This window comes from Alosa sapidissima, chromosome 17 (genome assembly GCF_018492685.1).
Source record: "Alosa sapidissima isolate fAloSap1 chromosome 17, fAloSap1.pri, whole genome shotgun sequence".
Taxonomy (NCBI): domain Eukaryota; kingdom Metazoa; phylum Chordata; class Actinopteri; order Clupeiformes; family Clupeidae; genus Alosa; species Alosa sapidissima.
Genome location: NC_055973.1, coordinates 19319270 through 19337932, shown reverse-complemented (window position 1 = coordinate 19337932; position 18663 = coordinate 19319270). Strand labels below are relative to the sequence as shown.

General features: G+C 44.8%; 1 protein-coding gene and 1 long non-coding RNA gene across 2 annotated transcripts in view; one reads left to right on the top strand and one right to left on the bottom strand.

Moving 5' to 3' along the window:
• Positions 1–4968: 4968 nt before the first annotated feature.
• Positions 4969–15422, bottom strand: LOC121688692. Its single transcript, XR_006024658.1, has 3 exons — positions 14881–15422; positions 5389–5398; positions 4969–4983 (listed from the first exon to the last, which is right to left on the bottom strand). It is a non-coding gene; the product is annotated as an uncharacterized LOC121688692 (long non-coding RNA).
• ttc12 (tetratricopeptide repeat domain 12) overlaps positions 6040–18663 on the top strand; it is a 33501-nt gene continuing 20877 nt past the window's right edge. The window contains exons 1-9 of the mRNA XM_042068453.1: positions 6040–6189; positions 7026–7192; positions 7594–7624; positions 7772–7849; positions 7949–8070; positions 8469–8528; positions 10100–10171; positions 10348–10408; positions 11708–11920. Coding sequence (XP_041924387.1) covers positions 6138–6189; positions 7026–7192; positions 7594–7624; positions 7772–7849; positions 7949–8070; positions 8469–8528; positions 10100–10171; positions 10348–10408; positions 11708–11920 — 856 coding nt within the window. The 5' untranslated portion in view covers positions 6040–6137. The remainder of the gene's footprint in view (positions 6190–7025; positions 7193–7593; positions 7625–7771; positions 7850–7948; positions 8071–8468; positions 8529–10099; positions 10172–10347; positions 10409–11707; positions 11921–18663) is intronic.

Below are 18663 nucleotides of genomic sequence, written 5' to 3'. Positions count from 1 at the left end.
GAAAGAACTCTTAGTGGATAATTGTAATATAAAAAGAGTGTAGGATTTCATAAAGGCTATTACAAATATGAACCCAAGAAGCATCTAATCACATCAAATGACACAAAAATGCCCAATGACTTACACAGTTTTTACATTAGATAGACACATGACTAGCTAGGCTGGCTGAAGGCAGACGTTAAAAGCAAATTGGACCCATTTCAGTTTGCCTACAAACAGGGTTGTATCACTAAGGATGCCATCACTACCATCATGCATTTGGCTTTAAAACATCTTGAGGACAACACATATATGCACGCTTACTTTTGATTGATTTTAGTTCTGCATTCAACACACTTCATCCCCACTTACTAATTGAGAAACTCAGGCAGCTGGACATCATGCTTAGTGATAAGATGGTTCCATTCATTTTTAACAAATAGGACACAGCAGGTTATAGTAACCTTTCTCTAGAAACATATGGAGCACTACAAGGCGGTGTTAGCTCACCTGGTCTTTTTACTTCATATACTAATAAGTGTTCATCCAAACACCCCCAAAATTATATTTTTAAATAGATGACATTGAGATTATATTAACCCTACTTCATAGATCTGATGATTTTAACATATCACACATACACTCTAAAAATGCTGGGTTTATAACAACCCAAATTGGGTTATTCCTAGCCCTGGTGCCTGGGTCACTATTGGACCCACCTCGGGTTGGGTTAAAATAACTTAATCTATTGGGTTGGTGACTTTAACTCTAAGTTGGGTTACTTTTACTAAACCAACTATGGGTCATTCTTACAATTCTTAACCTGCTTGAGGCTGAATGAAGTTGGCAGGTAGAATATTCTACACAAAGCATCTCTGGGGGACATTAAATTAAAGTAAAGTATATTCTTTCTTTCTATCTATCTATCTATCTATCTATCTATCTATCTATCTAAAAACAAATATCCACTTAGGCTATTCAAAACTGCTAAAGTAATTATCACTGTATTCTTCTGTGATTTTGTAAAATCCCACTGTGTACAGTCAGAGCCGATACGGCTCTGTGTACAGTATGCTAATATCGCCACCTACTGGTTGAAAGTGATACTATTATATGGTTTTGGGGTTTGGATGTGAAGTCACTTGTATTGTCCAAAAAGAACAGCTTCACTATCATGATAATGTGACTGAAGACATGCAAACACAGCAATATTACTATGTTATATTACGTATATATAAAATTATTCTATTACACAGATTTTATCTGTTTTTGACCTGTTCTGTATACGTATAACTTTACATGCCTAAACGGGCTTAGCCTAAATAGAACAACCTTCAACAAAACACAGGAAAACCAACTAACCCACAAATACATTCCACAGTCACATAATTGTTACTCTTTAGGTATTTCACACACACACACACACACACACACACACACACACACACACACACACACACACACACACACACACACACAGGCTTACCTGTGTAAGCTTTTGAGATAGGCCTATTCAGTGTGAATGAATCAAATCTCACAACAAACATTAGATCAGCACTGACATAAGATGTAAATGTTTATAGTCAAGTCAAGTCAAGTTTATTTATATAGCGCATTTCATACACAGAGGTCATTCAATGCTTTACATAAACAGTATAATAGTCATAGTTAAGGGGTATCTAACTGTGTTATGAACATTCAGTGATTTATTATATGCCTTCCTTAAGTGAACCTGGTGAGCAGCAATATTCTGTAATTTATTTCTTTATTTATTAATTCATAAGCTTAAATTCCCACTTTAGGACTTTCATTTGAATGAAACTGATGTTGGAAATACAGTATTTTCCAAATGGACAGAGGGGGCACTGTTGTTACATGACTCCAGTTGAAACCGATTTTGCTCCATTGAAGTTTTTAGTTTGCCTATTTATCAGCCAGCCGTCAACCTCACAGTTTATGGCACAGTTTATGGGGAAATTTAGTTTACTGCTTGGAAATTCAAAAGGACCAAACAGTTAATACTTTAATATCCTCTTAAAGATAGGATTACGTTTGCTTAGGAGCCCAGAGTCAATTTCCCAAACCATTAGACATCACCTCCTCAAGCAAGATAAGACCAGCCTACCTACGCAATGGGGTGAATTTAGTGACCTTTATTAGCCTATGTCTGACCTCTACCTCTAACACCATGGACATAAAATGAAACTCAACATACGTATAACACTATTTCATAGATTACCCCACATCACATTTTGTGTCAGTCTGTGCCCACAGTAGGCTACACAGATTATTCTTGAACCCACAACAAACAAGGGACATAGGCTATATATAGTATACTCTTTTGATCCCGTGAATCTCTGCATTTATCCCAATCCGTGAATTAGTGAAACACACTCAGCACACAGTGAACACAGTGAGGTGAAGCACACACCAATGCCGGTGTTATACGGTAACTGGCTTTCATGTTAACTGGCTGGATTGTTTACTTTGCCTCTGGAGTTAACATAACCGCCCCCTTCTTTTGCAGGTGTGTTCAGCTGATACGAAGACATGTAGGCCTACTTACTCTCTCCCTGTGCCATGTTATGTTTATGCCTATAGACCCTTTCAACAAGGTAAACAAAAACAATGCTTGAACGTTCTATTTGGGCCCCAATCTACTTCCTCTGCATTAAGATAACATATGGAATGTTAAAACGGAAGTCTTGTGGGGCCAACTATGATGCTGATAATGGAACTCTCTTGAAAGGGTCCATAGCCTATGTTTATTTCTTAGCTTTTGTCCAAAGCGACTTAATGTCGTCAACAGTAAAGTCAAACAGCCCAAATAAAGCAATAGGTCTACTCAATATTAGTAATGGACTAGGACAAATTAAATTGAACTGAATAGCCTAATAAAAGCAGCATCTTATAGTTTACGTAGAGCTATTAAAGATGGTAGGCGGCGCTATAGAGACAAAGTTGAAGCTGATTTCTTGGAGGGTGATCCAGCACGAGTGTGGAAAGGACTCCGAACAATCACTGGCTTTGAAAGAAAGTCCCCTCCTATGATGAATGTGAGTAAAGCCCTCCCTGATGAACTTAATGCTTTTTATGCTCGCTTTGACATGAAAAACACAGACTATCTTGCACTAGCTGCAGCATGTGAAGCAAATGAGGATGCACCTTTCTGTGTCTCTGAGGTCGATGTGAGCAATGCCTTTAGGAGGGTTAATTGTAGAAAAGCTGCTGGACCGGATGGAATTTCTAACAGGGTTTTGAAATCCTGCACTGCTCAGTTAGCTCCTGTGTTCACTTATATCTTTAACACATCATTGGCTCAAGAGACAGTTCCTACTTGCCTCAAGCAGTCTGTTATTGTTCCAGTACCGAAAAACAAAAGTCCATCATGTCTGAATGACTACCGCCCAGTAGCCCTGACGTCTACAGTGATGAAGTGTTTTGAGAAGCTTGTGAAAAACATTATCTGCTCATCCCTCCCTGCCTCCTTCGACCCCCTCCAATTTGCTTACAGAGCCAACAGGTCTACAGAGGATGCCATCTCAAACCTCATGCACACCACCTTAACTCACCTGGAGGAGGGGAATGGGAATTATGTGAGGATGCTGTTCATTGACTTTAGTTCAGCATTCAACACGATAGTACCTCTCACCTTGGTCACAAAGATGAAGGCCTTAGGACTGAACACCACCCTGTGTCACTGGATATTTGACTTTCTCACCAACCGTTCACAAGTGGTTAGAGTGGGAGGTCTGACATCTGACACATTAACCATCAGCACTGGTGCTCCCCAAGGCTGTGTTTTGAGTCCACTGCTGTACAACATCTACACACATGACTGCAAAGCCAACAGTAGTCATACCTCCATCATCAAGTTTGCAGATGACACAGTGATCTTGGGCCTGATTAGTAACAACAATGAACAGCTCTACTTGGATCAGGTTGATGAGGTGGCACAGTGGTGTCAATCTAACAGCTTGACACTGAATATCCATAAAACCAAGGAAATGGTAGTGGATTACAGAAGGCAGCAGCAGAACTACAGTTACACCCCACTAATGATCAGCGGGCAACCTGTAGAGAGAGTCACAAGTTTTAAATACCTTGGTGTCCACATTACTGAAGACTTAACATGGACTGTTAACACTCAATATGTTCTGAAGAAGTCCAGACAACGACTCTACTTCCTTCGTCAGCTAAGGAAATTCAAAGTTTCTACATCCATCATGAAGGCCTTCTACACTTCAGCGGTTGAGAGTGTTCTAACTGGTAGCATCATCACCTGGTATGGGAACTCCACAGTTAGAGATTGTAGTACTCTGCAGAGAGTAGTGCGCTCAGCTGAACGTACTATAAGAACTCAACTCCCTGCTCTACAAGATATCTATTCCAGAAGAGTACTCCTAAGAGCCCAAAAGATTCTGAAGGACTCTTCTCATCCTAACAGTGGATTATTCCTACCGCTGAAATCAAGAAGACGCCTATGTAGTCACAAAGCCAGAACTGAGAGACTCAGGAGAAGTTTTTATCCCCAGGCCATCCGAACTCTGAACTCACACTATACTGACTTTGCACACATTCACTCCTCAGCACTCTCAAACATTTCCCAACTCTGAACTCACACTATACTGACTTTGCACTCATTCACTCCTCAGCACTCATGACGCCTCCCCCCACACACACCTACATGGCTTTTAGCACTTTTACATCCCTCTCCCTATGCTACAGACCTTTTATTTATTTTCTTATTTCATCACACGTCAAAACACAAACACACACACACACACACACACAAACATATCTGACTTTCTCCAACTTTTGCACATCTCCATAGAACTTTTTATTTATTATTTTTTATTTCTCCTCCATCTATCTACCCATGTCCTTGATTGCCTAGCCTTCTGCCCCCCCCCCCCCCCCCACCCCACTCCCATCCCCAACACACACACAAAAAACACACACACTTACATCATCACTGTCATCACCTCACATACATACATCACACTGCTTGCTACAGTAAGCCTCCTCTATATACTTGCTGCACACTGCCCCCCCCCCTCCCTACATACACAGCACACTGTCTTCAGGATCTTCTCCAACACACATCCTCTACATACTTACAGCACACTGCCCCCACCTACCCACACACACACAACACACACACACACACACACACAGTCACTGCTCCACTCCCCTCCTGCCCACACACACATCTTCACTGTCATCACTCACATACATCATACATACAGTACTCTGCTTGCAATAGTAAGTCCCTTCACCATACTTGCAGTACACCCCACCCTCTCCCCTACATACACAGCACATTATTTCATCAGGAAGCTTCTCCAACACACATCCCCAACATACTTACAGCACACTGCCCCTCCTCCCCCCCCCCCCCCAATACACAGCACATTGTCTCATGAGGAAGCTTCTCCAACACACATATTGCACACTGCCCTCTCCCCACACAGCACACTATCCCATCTCCCCTGTCATCCCCCCAACACACACACCAAGACCCCTGGCAGTTGGGTTAGCCCCTTGCCTTGAGCCGTGGATCTGCCGAAGGTTTCTTCCTTGGTAAGGGAGTTTTTCCTTGCCCCTTTTGCTTTTGGGTGCTCCTTGTTGATGACCCCCCCCCCCCCCCCCCCCCCCCCCCGAATCCCAATCCTCCCCCACCTTTCTTATGCAGCCCTTGCCACTTAATCTACTAAACCCCTCTTCTACTGCACTTTTTACCCCCCCATAAATGCACAAATAGGCTGACACCAGACATAATTTCACTGCATTTCTTACTTCCAGTAACTATATGCATGTGACAATAAACTTCCTTGTATCCTAATAACAACTATAATCATACCCTACACAACACTGCAACACTGTACAAAATAATTTGATATAAATAGGGTGTAGGCTTTTGAATTTTGCACGACCCCAGCACGATTCTTTGCTGAGCACCATAGACATAATATACATGTATATTATGTTTATGTCTATGCTGAGCACGACCCCATTGCTCTAACTTCCTGCTGCTCGTAACCATGGTTACAGCGTAACGAAACACTGCTTGTAAACTGTGTGCTGTGTCCTGTGCTTACTTGGTCAGCTTTATAATTTACACTGTGGAACATCCTCGTTCATGTGCATCATTCACAATGGAAGACAGCGAAGGATTTGATGATTTCCTGAAAAATGTGGATGCGATAAGTATGTTGTGTTTAAAACCTCAGTGCAATAGACATTAACGTTAGTCTAGTTAGACTATCGTAACACCCCCAATTATCACCACTTTTGTTCAGAAATTGTAAAACAACGATGTTTTTTAACACTTCAAAATAACATTTACTAAATGAACCTTACATTTTTCAGTAGCCATAGATGTGTAGATTTGAACAAAATCTGCTTTGGTTCTTAACGGGAGCATTTACTGCCTGAAATATCCGATTTTGTTTACCACGCTCGGAGTTATAGTGCTGGCCTGGCCTGATGGGTCAACGGCACATCGTCATGAACGGTTAGACCGAGAATTCTTGTCATGAAATTAAAATTCCACTGGAGCTCAAAGCGGTTGTGTACACGCAGCCTTACAACACTGTTTACAGCTCTTCCAGTCACGGTAAAATGTCATTTTTGGTACATAGCTAATTTAGATACACCTATTGTGTGGGTGGTTGCGTTTCTTTAGGAGTCCGCTGTCTTGGTTTGTATAGAAATGGATATTAAGTGACACATACAAGACGGTGGAAATACGGGACCGACGGTAATAGGGGGAGTTCCGATAGCTTCTAGACTAGTTAGAATCACGTTGTGAGATCGCTAACGTTAGCAGCAAAACTAAAACAGCAGTGTTAGGTGATGCTTTTTCAGAAATGAATTCTGTTAATTTTAGACACACGTCGCCAAGTGAATTCAATTAGGATCGCAACAGTTTGTTTATCGTCATAACCACCAATGTTGTGCCCTGGTTGTTTGCATTGTCCTTGCTGTGTGTGTGTGTGTGCGTGTGTGTGGGTGATATATGGTCATGGTGCTTATGTCTGAAGGCGAGCTGGTGAAAGAGCTGTCTTCTGCTGACACGAGTAGCCACACCAAAGCTGTGGAGCGCGCGGACAGCTGGCTGGAGGCCTCTAAACGGAAGGCGCATCAGAAAGGAGCCGTCAACCGGACTGTGATTAACTCACGTAACCCAGCGGCAGCGACAGCCCAAGCGGTAACTGGATTTGTTTGGCCTGCCGCTAGAGACTTGCAATACCAATACAAATTTTCTTTTTTTTTTAGTCTTTTGGTGGAGTTAAACAGTATACGAACATCAAACTGCAAGAGAAAACTATTAGGGCTGTTTTGTTTTGTTCTGATAGTCAACCACACAGTGCTCATTATGTGAGATTATATAGACTAGATAAAATACAAATCAGTCAATTAGTATTTTCAAACAACCAGAATTCATAGCCAGTTCATTAAGAGAACTTAACAGTTTCTGAAGTGTGCTTAGCCTATTGTACACCATGACAGGTTTGGGTTGTTTGTTAATGCTACGGACTGCAATGTACCCCATCAAAGTGCTTTTCTCACCATTGAAAATTATGCTGTGTATCGTGCTCTGTGTTCTAGGACTTCCTCAGTGATCCAGACACCAGTCAAGGTGTGTGTTACCATGTCTACTCACATGACAAACAGGGGCATATACACTGAAAGATGTAGAGCTAAGTGCACATTCCCCAGAAAACGGTTACTTTGATCAGTGCGCAGCCTTTCAAGCATGGCTAACTGTAACCCTTCCATGGCTTAGAGGCGTTCATGAGGCTGCTGGAGAAGGATGCTGAGGAGAGGAGGAAGAGCAGGAAAGCAAAGGAAGAGAAATCCAACGGTAAGAGTGGATTGCTCCTGTAAATCAATTGTCTGTCAGAGCAGAGGCTGGATTTCGTGTTGGCTCACGCTGAGTACCCCTCTACACACACACATCCAGCCCTGAAGGTCAGAGGCAACGTAGCCTTCTCTCAGGGGGACTATCAGACTGCTGTGCAGCTCTACACGGAGGGACTGCTGCAGCTGCGAGATAAGCAGGAGCTCTACACCAACCGGGCACAGGTGGAGTCTCACAGTGCTGACACAGTCACAGATATGACAACACAGCCACAAACACAGCACAACACAAACACAAACACAGACACGACACGACACAAACGCAGCACAGACACAAACACGACACAGACTTATACACAGCACAGCCACAAAAACAAACACAGACAAAAACACAACACAGACACAACCACAACATAGATATTATAACAAACACAGACACAGCACAGATATAAACACAGGTGATCATGTAGAAAATCAATACTGGGCACAAGTAGAACCCACAGCACAGATACAGATACAAACACAGACACATTCACCTTCATTTCTGGAGGACGAACTGTAGGTAGACCCAGGATGAAAGAGACAGACTTTAGTGTGTGTTTCTGTGTCTCCCTATGGTGCAGGCGCTCATCAAACTGCAGAGGTACACAGAGGCCATCGCTGACTGTGAGTGGGCTTTAAAGGTGAGCACTACTGCAGGTGTGTGGCACTGAGGTGGGCTTTAAAGGTGAGCACTACTGCAGGTGTGTGGCACTGAGGTGGGCACTACTGCAGGTGTGTGGCACTGAGGTGGGCACAGGTTTTCCACAGGTCATGGAATTTCTGGAATATCATGGCATTTTAATAAAGTCTATATTCCAAATGGAAAGTCAGGAAAGTCAATTGTATTTTTTTAGGGCGAAGTCAGGGAACATCAGGGAAATTTGTTGTAACAGTTTAAATGTACTTGCCAAAATACATTAATACAAATATATTTCCATACAGCATTGGTGTTTATCTGGTAATTAGATTTTTCTATTACTGCTTGCTTGAGTGGTTGTCATTAGCCCTACTTCGTTCTTTCTCAATGTCTATTTATTAATTTCCCACTCTAAAAAAGGGCAAAGATTCTTGAACGATTCTTGAACGAACTGCTGGAGGTGTATGACATTGAGGTGGGCATTGCTCCAGGTATGTGGCACTAAAGTGGGCACTACTAACCTGGGAACACCCAGACCTTCACAATTGTACAATTGGGTGTGGGTCTGGAAAAGCTTCATTGAGGTTCTAGGGGTGTAACGCAGTGAAATTAAACTTAAATTGGGACATTCAATTCTTACCAAACCATCTCAAAAGTGTAGCAATCTTGTAAACGAAGGTTGTAAATGCAGTTGTTTACTCAATTCCAAAGAAATACACGTCTATGTCAGATTAGCGATTGTGTTTGTGTCCCCTGCAGAGCGAATTCCAAATTTGCCGAAAGGTCGTATGGGTATTCCAAAAGGGCACTACTGTAGGTGTGTGGCATTGAGGTGGGCTTTAAAGGTGGGCTCTGCAGGTGTGTGGCGCTAAGGTGGGCTTTAAAGGTGGGCTCTGCAGGTGTGTGGCACTATGGTGGGCTTTAAAGGTGGGCTCTGCAGGTGTGTGGCACTATGGTGGGTTTTAAAGGTGGGCTCTACAGGTGTGTGGCGCTATGGTGGGTTTTAAATGTGGGCTCTGCAGGTTTGTGGCGCTAAGGTGGGTTTTAAATGTGGGCTCTGCTGGTTTGTAGCGCTAAGGTGGGTTTTAAATGTGGGCTCTGCAGGTTTGTGGCATTAAGGTGGGCTTTAAAGGTGGGCTCTACTGCAGGTGTGCACTGAAGCCCAGTGTGCTGGTGCAGTGGTTTACATAGTGATAAGTGTTTCTAGAAGCTTCTGTGCCACACTGACGTTCTCATGTGTACATCTTACCTTCACAGTACATTTACTGTGTATTACTAGATTGAAAATATAGACTTTATTTACACATTTTGGTGTTTTTTTTTTTTGAAAGTTTCTAAACGTTGTTTTTTTCATATTTATTATTTATAATAAGTTTATAAAACTTGTGATGTTGTGCTCTTCTGTGTATGTGTGTGTCTGTCTGTATGTGTGTTTGTGTGCTTGAGTGATTGCTGTGTGTCTGGTGATGGCTCGTTGCTGTGACAGACTCAACACTCAAAGACATGGTGTCTCTCTCTCTCTCTCTCTCTCTCCACCTTTCTCTCTCTTTCCTTCTCTCTCTCTCCCTCCGCCAGTGTAATGAGGAGTGTGTGAAGGCGTACGTGCACATGGGTCGGGCGCATCTCGGCCTTAATCAGTATGCAAAGGTCAGTCCTCACCGTGTTTACCCCATACTCGGTCACTCTGTCAGAGCCCTAATGATGTTCTTGCTGAGCGGCTAACACCTCTCCCTGCTAACGCTGATGCTGTGCTCATGTGTCGTGTATATGTGTGTGTGTGTGTGTGTGTGTGTGTGTGTGTGTGTGTGTGTGTGTGTGTGCAGGCGCGGGAGTGCTACATAAGGATCCTTGAGATGGAGCCACAGCGAGAGGCCGTTGTGAAAGGTGGGTCACCTAAGGTCATCTGAGGAAAGGTGAAAGGTGAAAGGTGGTACTGAGCTGAGTGCATCTGTGGTCACCTGAGCAACGGGCCGTGATGAAAGGCGGGTTACCTGAGGTCACCTGAGCGAATGCCCATTACAGTCTGTTTCCGATCATTCGATTCGGTTGCATGGCGGACGGAACGGATTTCATCAGGGATCGAGACGAGAGAAACGTCCAGATCCAGATCACGTGAGCAGAGTGACAGCGCTACATCAATCACAGCCTCTTTCACCTTTTCACCGGATGTCTCCTCGTTCTCTCTTTTTTTTCTCCAGACATGACTGTCATACACACGCAGATACACAAACACACACACACACACACACTCATGCACAAACAAACACACTCACACACACACTTATGCACAAACACACACACACACACACACACACACACACACACACACACACACACACACACACACACACACACACACACACACACATACTGTACACACACACACTCACAGGCACATACACACATCCACACACCCAAATACACATGCACATGCACATGCACACACACACACACACACACACACGCATCCACACACCCAAATGCACATGCACACACACACACACACACACACACACAGGCACATACACATACATGCATACACACTCACACACACACACACACACACACACACACACACACACACACACACACACACAAAAATTAGCACACTCACACACACACTCAAAGCCATTCTTTAAGTGAGTTCAAACTCAGAGACATGAAAGAGCCGCTTTTTTACAGTGAGCTGTCTCTGACTGCTCCTCACTCTGTCTTCTGTTCAGCCCCATATGGCCCTCTAGCCCAGTCTGAACACGAGGCATTTAAACTAATTTTCATTTGCTCTGTTCCTTTATGCGAGACAGAGACAGAGCGAGAATGAGTGTGTATGAATACAGTGTCTTTCATCAGTGTATAGTGTTAAGAGGGCGTGCTGGGCATTGTGATGGGGTTGTTTAAAGAAGTAGGCCACAAACATCTGGCCAACATTTGCAAACAGTTTTCTGTTTTTTCTGTTGTCCGTCATCATACAGGGGAGTCGGACGAGGGGTTATGGAAAGTTTTACATAAAGTTGCTCCAATTGAACTGTTCAGAGAAAACATGTTTGCCTTGAATGCTCACCTCTGTTCACGAAGTTTGACCGCATCTCTGGAATGTCCAGAGTGTCGGCGGAGGTTGGCTGTTGAGGCTCCTGGGCCTGGCTGTGTGTGTAAATGTGTGTGTCATCTGCCTCCCCCACCCAGATTATTTATTCCAGGTGGAGCTGGCGGAGCGCAGGGAGCAGGAGGAGCGAAGCGCGCAGGAGGAATGTCAGAAGGAGCAGGAAGAGGCGGTGGAGGTGGTTTCCACGGCGACACAAGGGCTGCTGCAGCTCCTCCGGAAGCTGGACAAGCCTGATGAAATGAGCCTGTACTACTGCGGGGGAGTGGAGCTGCTGGCACACGCCATCACTGACTGTGAGCACACATGTGGCCTCCTCTCCTCTCCTCCTCTCCTCTCCTCTCCTTCTCTCCCCTCTTCTCTCTTCTCCTCTCTCCTCTCCAACCCACTCTTCTCCTCCCCTCATTTTTCTTTTCTTTTCTCCACCCCTCTCCTCTCCTCTCCTCTCCTCTCCTCTCCTCTCCTCTCCTATTCTCTCTCCACCCCTCTCCTCTTCTATCCTCTCCTCTCTTCTCATCTCTCCTTTCTTCTTCTCTTCTCTTCTCTTCTCTCCTCGTTCTCCCCCATCTTTTATTCTCTCCTCTGCTTTCTTATCATCCTCTCCCTATCTCTTTTCTTTTCTCCTCTTCACTCCTTTCCTCTCCTCTCTTCTCCTCCCCTGATCTCTTCTCTCCTCTCTCCTCTCCCTCCTCATCACTTTCTCTGCTCCACTTCACTCCCTCAGCCCTCATTGTGATGGATTGGCTGCCCTCTCGTTTCCTCTGTGAGCTTCACAGCCAGCCAGCGCTCCCATTCAACAAATGATCTCGTCTTTTGGTCTGTGTGTGTGTGTGTGTGTGTGTGCGTGCGTGCCCTCTCCTTTACTCACTCTCTCTTTCTCTCTCTCTCTCTCTCTTTCTCTCTCTCTCATCCCTGTTCCTTCGTTAAGATATCCGCTTCACTCCTTTGATCTTTCACAGTTCATCTGCTTGACTTATTTTTGCTTCTCCTGCGAATCTAATAGCCCTGATGGTATTGGGTTCGTCATATTTAACTTGCGGGGTGTGGAGCGTGACTCTGAGCCCGGAGTGCTGGCTGGATGACATGCTGCTTCTGCTGGTGTGTGAATGTGCTGGTGTGTTTGCTGTTGATGCTGGTGTGTATGTGTGTGTGTGTGTCTGTGTGTGTGTGTGTGTGTGTGGTGTGTGTATATTTGTGTGTGTGTATGTTTGCGTGTCTTTGTGTGTGTGTGTGTGTGTGTGTGCACATGGTGTGTGTGTGTGTGTCTGTGTGTGTGTGCATAGTGTGTGTGTGTGTGTGCTGGAGGGTTTGCTGCTGCTGCTGCAGCAGCTGTGTGTGTGTGCGTGTGTATGTGTGTATTGTATGTTTGTGGACTGGAACAAATGGACAGACCCGGAGCCTGCACAGGGAGTCATCAGAGAGAGGGTGCTGGAGTGGTGTGAGCTCCTGGGTCACACTTCTACACACATCCTTAAAGGTGTTCCTCACAGCTTTCTTTGGCAGCATGCCCGGGGGTCAAAGTCAAAGTCAAAGTCAAAGTCTGCTTTATTGTCAATTTCTTCACATGTCAAGACATACAAAGAGATCGAAATTACGTTTCCCACTATCCCACGGTGGAGACAAGACATATTTTAACCAATTAGGTCCACAGACAAACATAATATTCAAGTAAACAATATAAAAAGTAAATAAGAAGGCACATACAATGAAGAAATAAGAGCAGCGAAATTTTGTTGAAATTGTGCAATTGTGCATACAGTAGACAGTCAATATAATAGTGCAAAAGTCAGGCCAATAAATGGCTGAGGTAGTTCTGTTTGACCTAAGTATGCAAGTGGCATAGTGGTGCAAGTTATGTAAGAGCAGCAGAAGTGTGTTCAGAAGTGTTTTCAGGACAACAGGACAACAACAACAAGTTGCAAAGTGTGCAAGTGTACAAGTGGAGTAGTGCAAGTGGAGTAGTGGAGTAGTGCAAGGCAGCCATTGTGGGTCCAAAGTCCAGGATGTTATGTGGCTGAGGGTGGAGGGGGGAGAGGGGGGAGAGAGTTCAGCATCCTAACAGCCTGGTGTATGAAGCTGTTGGTGAGTCTGGTGGTGCGGGAGCGTAGGCTTCTGTACCTCTGTACCTCTTCCCAGAGGGCAGTGGGGTGGGGGTGTGCTTTCTTGGTGCTAGAATCTAGAAATGGTGTGCGTGTGTGTGTGTGTATGTGCGTGTGTGTTTATGTGTGTGGATGTGCTTTCTTGGTGCTAGAATCTAAAAATGGTGTGTGTGTGTGTGTGTGTGTGACAGTCTGTCTGCAGTCAGCCTCTGAGTGCTGTGGAGTTACCGTACTCCTTCAACTTCAACTCCATGATTGGTTGTCAGTATTGACTTGACTGGTATAAAGTGCATTCTCGCAGAATCAATAAAGTTTTTAGAATCAAGCTCCTTTTCCATGGCTCTCCTGACAGCCGGAGATTTTCCTATTTCACGATGACTAATGGTTATATCACAAATGTGACCCTGAATAGATTGTTTTTGCTTGCAATTACGACAACAAATCCTCAGGATTTCCCACTAGGACTTATTCTGTGGGGGTTCAATTATATTAAAATCTGTTATAATTATCAGTTATACTAAATCTGTTGGAGTAACATTCTGCACGTCCTCATCTGCATCCTGCAACAGGCAGCTATTTTTTTAATTTTTCTGTTTTTATTTTTGATAAATATCTATTTTTGTCCTTGGCTGTCAGTGCCAGTCAGCTGTGTTGTGTGTGTGTGTGTGTGTGTGTGTGTGTACGTGTCTATGTGCGTGTGTACGTGCGTGCGTGCGCGTGTGTGTGTGTGTGCTGTATTTTGAGCCGGGCTGTCGTGGTGCTCAGTTGTTTTCTCTGCCCTCTCCCTGCTTCTGGCACTCCAGCAGCTGGCTTGAACAGCGGTAATGAGCAGGGCTGTGGTATCAGTGGAGGCAAATAAAAATAGCCACGCACTCCCTTAAACCTGCAAATCTCGTTACCATGACAATAACCCAAAGTGTGCCTCTGAGGATCCACAGTAAGCCAGCAGAGGCCTCAGCAGACACCCTCTCCTTATGAATGCAGATGGTAGGGACCCTCTATTTATGAACGCAGATCTGAGTTAGACAGCAGAGACCCTGGTTAGCACGGAGACCTTCTCAGTTGTAATTGAGAGTGAGTCTGGAACATAAGAGGTCTGGAAGAGCTTCATTGACTTACGACTTTCAGCAGGGGCGTAACTAGCAGTGAAATTAAACTTAAAGGAATACGCCACCCCTAGGTGAAATTGGGTCACTCCCCGCAGTCCCTAGAGTTGGATGAGTGAGCCAAAGCGTTTCATAGCCGACCCAGCCATTGTCCTAATCTAGAAACGGCCCGGTTAGCTTTAGCTTAGCGTAGTCGCTGTAATCCGGAGATGCCAGCTAGCATGTCGGTGCAAAAGTGAATCAAATAACTCAAGATTTTTTATAATTATTTCTCGTAACCTGTACATTCACATCGAGTACAAATATCAATGCAAATTAACACAAAGGGATTTACTAGACCAATTTAGATTTGGAACTATTTTCGGGCATAGCACCGGCAAAGCACCGCTGCCAGGCGCAAAGACACCACGCAGCATCTGTAAACCCTCAACTTCCGGCAATACACCAGCGTGACTACCAAGTTCTCTGCAACTAGGCTGACACTGACAGGTGGGCTTTCTCTAAGAGTTCTAATGGCGATGAATATGGAAGATTACACGATAGACGAAGATGATGACTTCGACTACCAAGATCCAAGACCCTACCTTTTCGAACCTGAGCCTGAGAACGAGAGCAAACACGAACTGGTGGTGTGAGTGTGGAGTGTGCCAACCCATGCCGACTGAAATGGAGTGTTTATGCTGTGCCGAGTGGGATAAAATACTGCCATCGATGGTGGGCAACGCTCCCGAAGAGGAGCGTGACCGCACTTGTGTCACTGCTACCGTGACCGCACTTGTGTCACTGCTACCGACGACTTCTCAGCAATGATCCATCCTGCAGTCCTCAGTTTTTTTTTTCCACACTCCACACTCACACCACCAGTTCGTGGTTGCTCTCGCCTTGACTAGTCACAACATCCTCTCTTCCCAGATCCAAAGCTCGCAACTCCTCTTCAGTGAACTCAGGTTCGAAAAGGTAGGGTCTTGGATCTTGGTAGTCGAAGTCATCATCTTCATCTATCGTGTAATCTTCCATATTCATCGCCATTAGAACTCTTGGCGTGAGTGTGGAGTGTGGAAAAAAAAAACTGAGGACTGCAGGATGGATCATTGCTGAGAAGTCGTCGGTAGCAGTGACACAAGTGCGGTCACGCTCCTCTTCGGGAGCGTTGCCCACCATCGATGGCAGTATTTTATCCCACTCTGCACAGCATAAACACTCCATTTCAGTCGGCATGGGTTGGCACACTCCACACTCACACCACCAGTTCGTGTTTTGCTCTCGTTCTCTCATCCGACTCGCCTTGACTAGTTGCAACGTCCTCTCTTCCCAGATCCAAAGCTCGCAACTCCTCTTCAGTGAACTCAGGTTCGAAAAGGTACGGTCTTGGATCTTGGTAGTCGAAGTCATCATCTTCGTCTATCGTGTAATCTTCCATATTCATCGCCATTAGAACTCTTAGAGAAAGCCCACCTGTCAGTGTCAGCCTAGTAGCAGAGAACTTGGTAGTCACGCTGGTGTATTGCCGGAAGTTGAGGGTTTACAGATGCTGCGTGGTGTCTTTGCGCCTGGCAGCGGTGCTTTGCCGGTGCTATGCCCGAAAATAGTTCCAAATCTAAATTGGTCTAGTAAATCCCTTTGTGTTAATTTGCATTGATATTTGTACTCGATGTGAATGTACAGGTTACGAGAAATAATTATAAAAAATCTTGAGTTATTTGATTCACTTTTGCAACGACATGCTAGCTGGCATCTCCGGATTACAGCGACTACGCTAAGCTAAAGCTAACCGGGCCGTTTCTAGATTAGGACAATGGCTGGGTCGGCTATGAAACGCTTTGGCTCACTCATCCAACTCTAGGGACTGCGGGGAGTGACCCAATTTCACCTAGGGGTGGCGTATTCCTTTAAATTGGTGTATCAAACTCTTACCAAATCGTTTCAGAAGTGTAGCAATCTCGTAAACGAAGTTGTGCAGTTGTTTACTCGATTCCAAAGAAATACACGTCCATGCTGGATTAGCATGTGTATTTGCGTGCCCATGTTTTAGGGACATTAGAAATGGGTTTCAATGGCCTCTTGGCCAGACAGACCTGCAGAGCGAATTCCAAATTTTCCGAAGGGTTCGTATGGGTATTCCCAGTCTAGAGAACCTTTCCTTATGAATGCAGATCTGAGTTAGACTCACAGTAAACTGTGGTCATCCTGCATAGTGCGTCAGCATTGCAATGTAATGAGTTTCTGAGACGGCCAGATACGAAATTGAAATGTGGCCATGGGTGTAGTATAGTATACAGTAGTATGGAACACCCACATTTCCAAAGCCTCCAGATTAGAGATTCCACAGTTAAATATGTGCCTGTGTATGGTTGGATAAAGATCACTTTACTCTTTCTAAAGAAACATGATTGAAATCAGTAGCCCATAAAAAATGGAAAATGCCACCCAAATTATTAAAATCATCCAAAAGTATCCAAAATCATCCAAGACATTATAAATTTACCAAAGTCTACACACTATGTTTACCACTGCCTCACAACAAATCGCCACACCATAACATCACATAATGCATTTAGAAATCTTACATCACAGATAGCTGGTCTCTTTTTGTCCCATAATAATCTAAAAAGAGAATATTCCCAATGCACTTTTTTTTTACCATTTTGTATTTCACTTTGAAGGTGATGCAGTAAAGTGATTGTCAGTGTTTCCCTGCCCCAGTGATGGGATTGAGCTGTTTGTAAATGGTTAGGGTGTGCAATGGAATGGTCTGGTTCGGTCTTTGCTGTTCTGCGTGGAGACTGACCTTACAGTATGGTCCTGCGTTATTGGGCAGCAGGCTGGACTCCTTCCCATTGTTCTCTGTCTGGAGAGGAGAGGAGACAGGGGATCTGTTCCTGCTGTTGTTAATCTCGTTCTCCCTGTTACATGCCGGCTCAAGCATGAAACATAGAGGGGAGGCCACACGCAGATAATAAGTAAATAAAATATATTTATTAAAGAATATTCTAGCGAAGATTAAGGAAGTCAGTATAATGGATTGTAAAATAAGAATGTAGTGCCAGTCGGTGTCTAGGGGTATGTACAGCGAAACGGATACAACAAAAGCCAACGTCGGAAGAGGAGAAGAGAGCCCTCAGCATGGGGAGAGCAGGCTTCTTATCCCCACGCCAATCAAGTGTGATCTCACACACCTGAATACACCTGGGCCCTAGTCACCCTCCACAGAGAGAGGGAGAGACAGAGCACAGGCACAGAAGTGGGCTGGGCCAAAAGAGACCCACCAGGGTCGTAATATCCCAAAGCAGGGAGGAGAGAAGAGGAAAGGAAAGGAGAGGACACAGAGGAAGCATCCTCAGTTGCGACCCTGACTGAGAGGAGAGGAGAGGAGAGGAGACCGAGGAGAGGAGAGGAGACAAAGGAGAGGAGAGAAGACAAAGGAGAGGAGAGAAGACAAAGGAGAGGAGAGGAGACAGAGGAGAGGAGAGGAGACAAAGGAGAGGAGACAAAGGAGAGGAGAGAAGACAAAGGAGAGGAGAGGAGACCGAGGAGAGGAGAGGAGACCGAGGAGAGGAGAGGAGAGACCGAGGATAGGAGAGGAGACCGAGGAGAGGAGAGGAGACAAAGGAGAGGAGAGGAGACCGAGGAGAGGAAAGGAAAGGACACAGAGGAAGCACCTTCAATTGTGACCCTGTCTGAGAGGAGAGGAGAGGAGACAGAGGAAAGGAGAGGAGAGGAGACAGAGAAGAGGACATACAGGAAGCACCTTCAGTTGTGTCCCTGTCAAAGAGGAGAGGAGACAGAGAAGCTGTTCCATCATTCCCTGTTGTTTATCTCGTTCTCCCAAAGCAT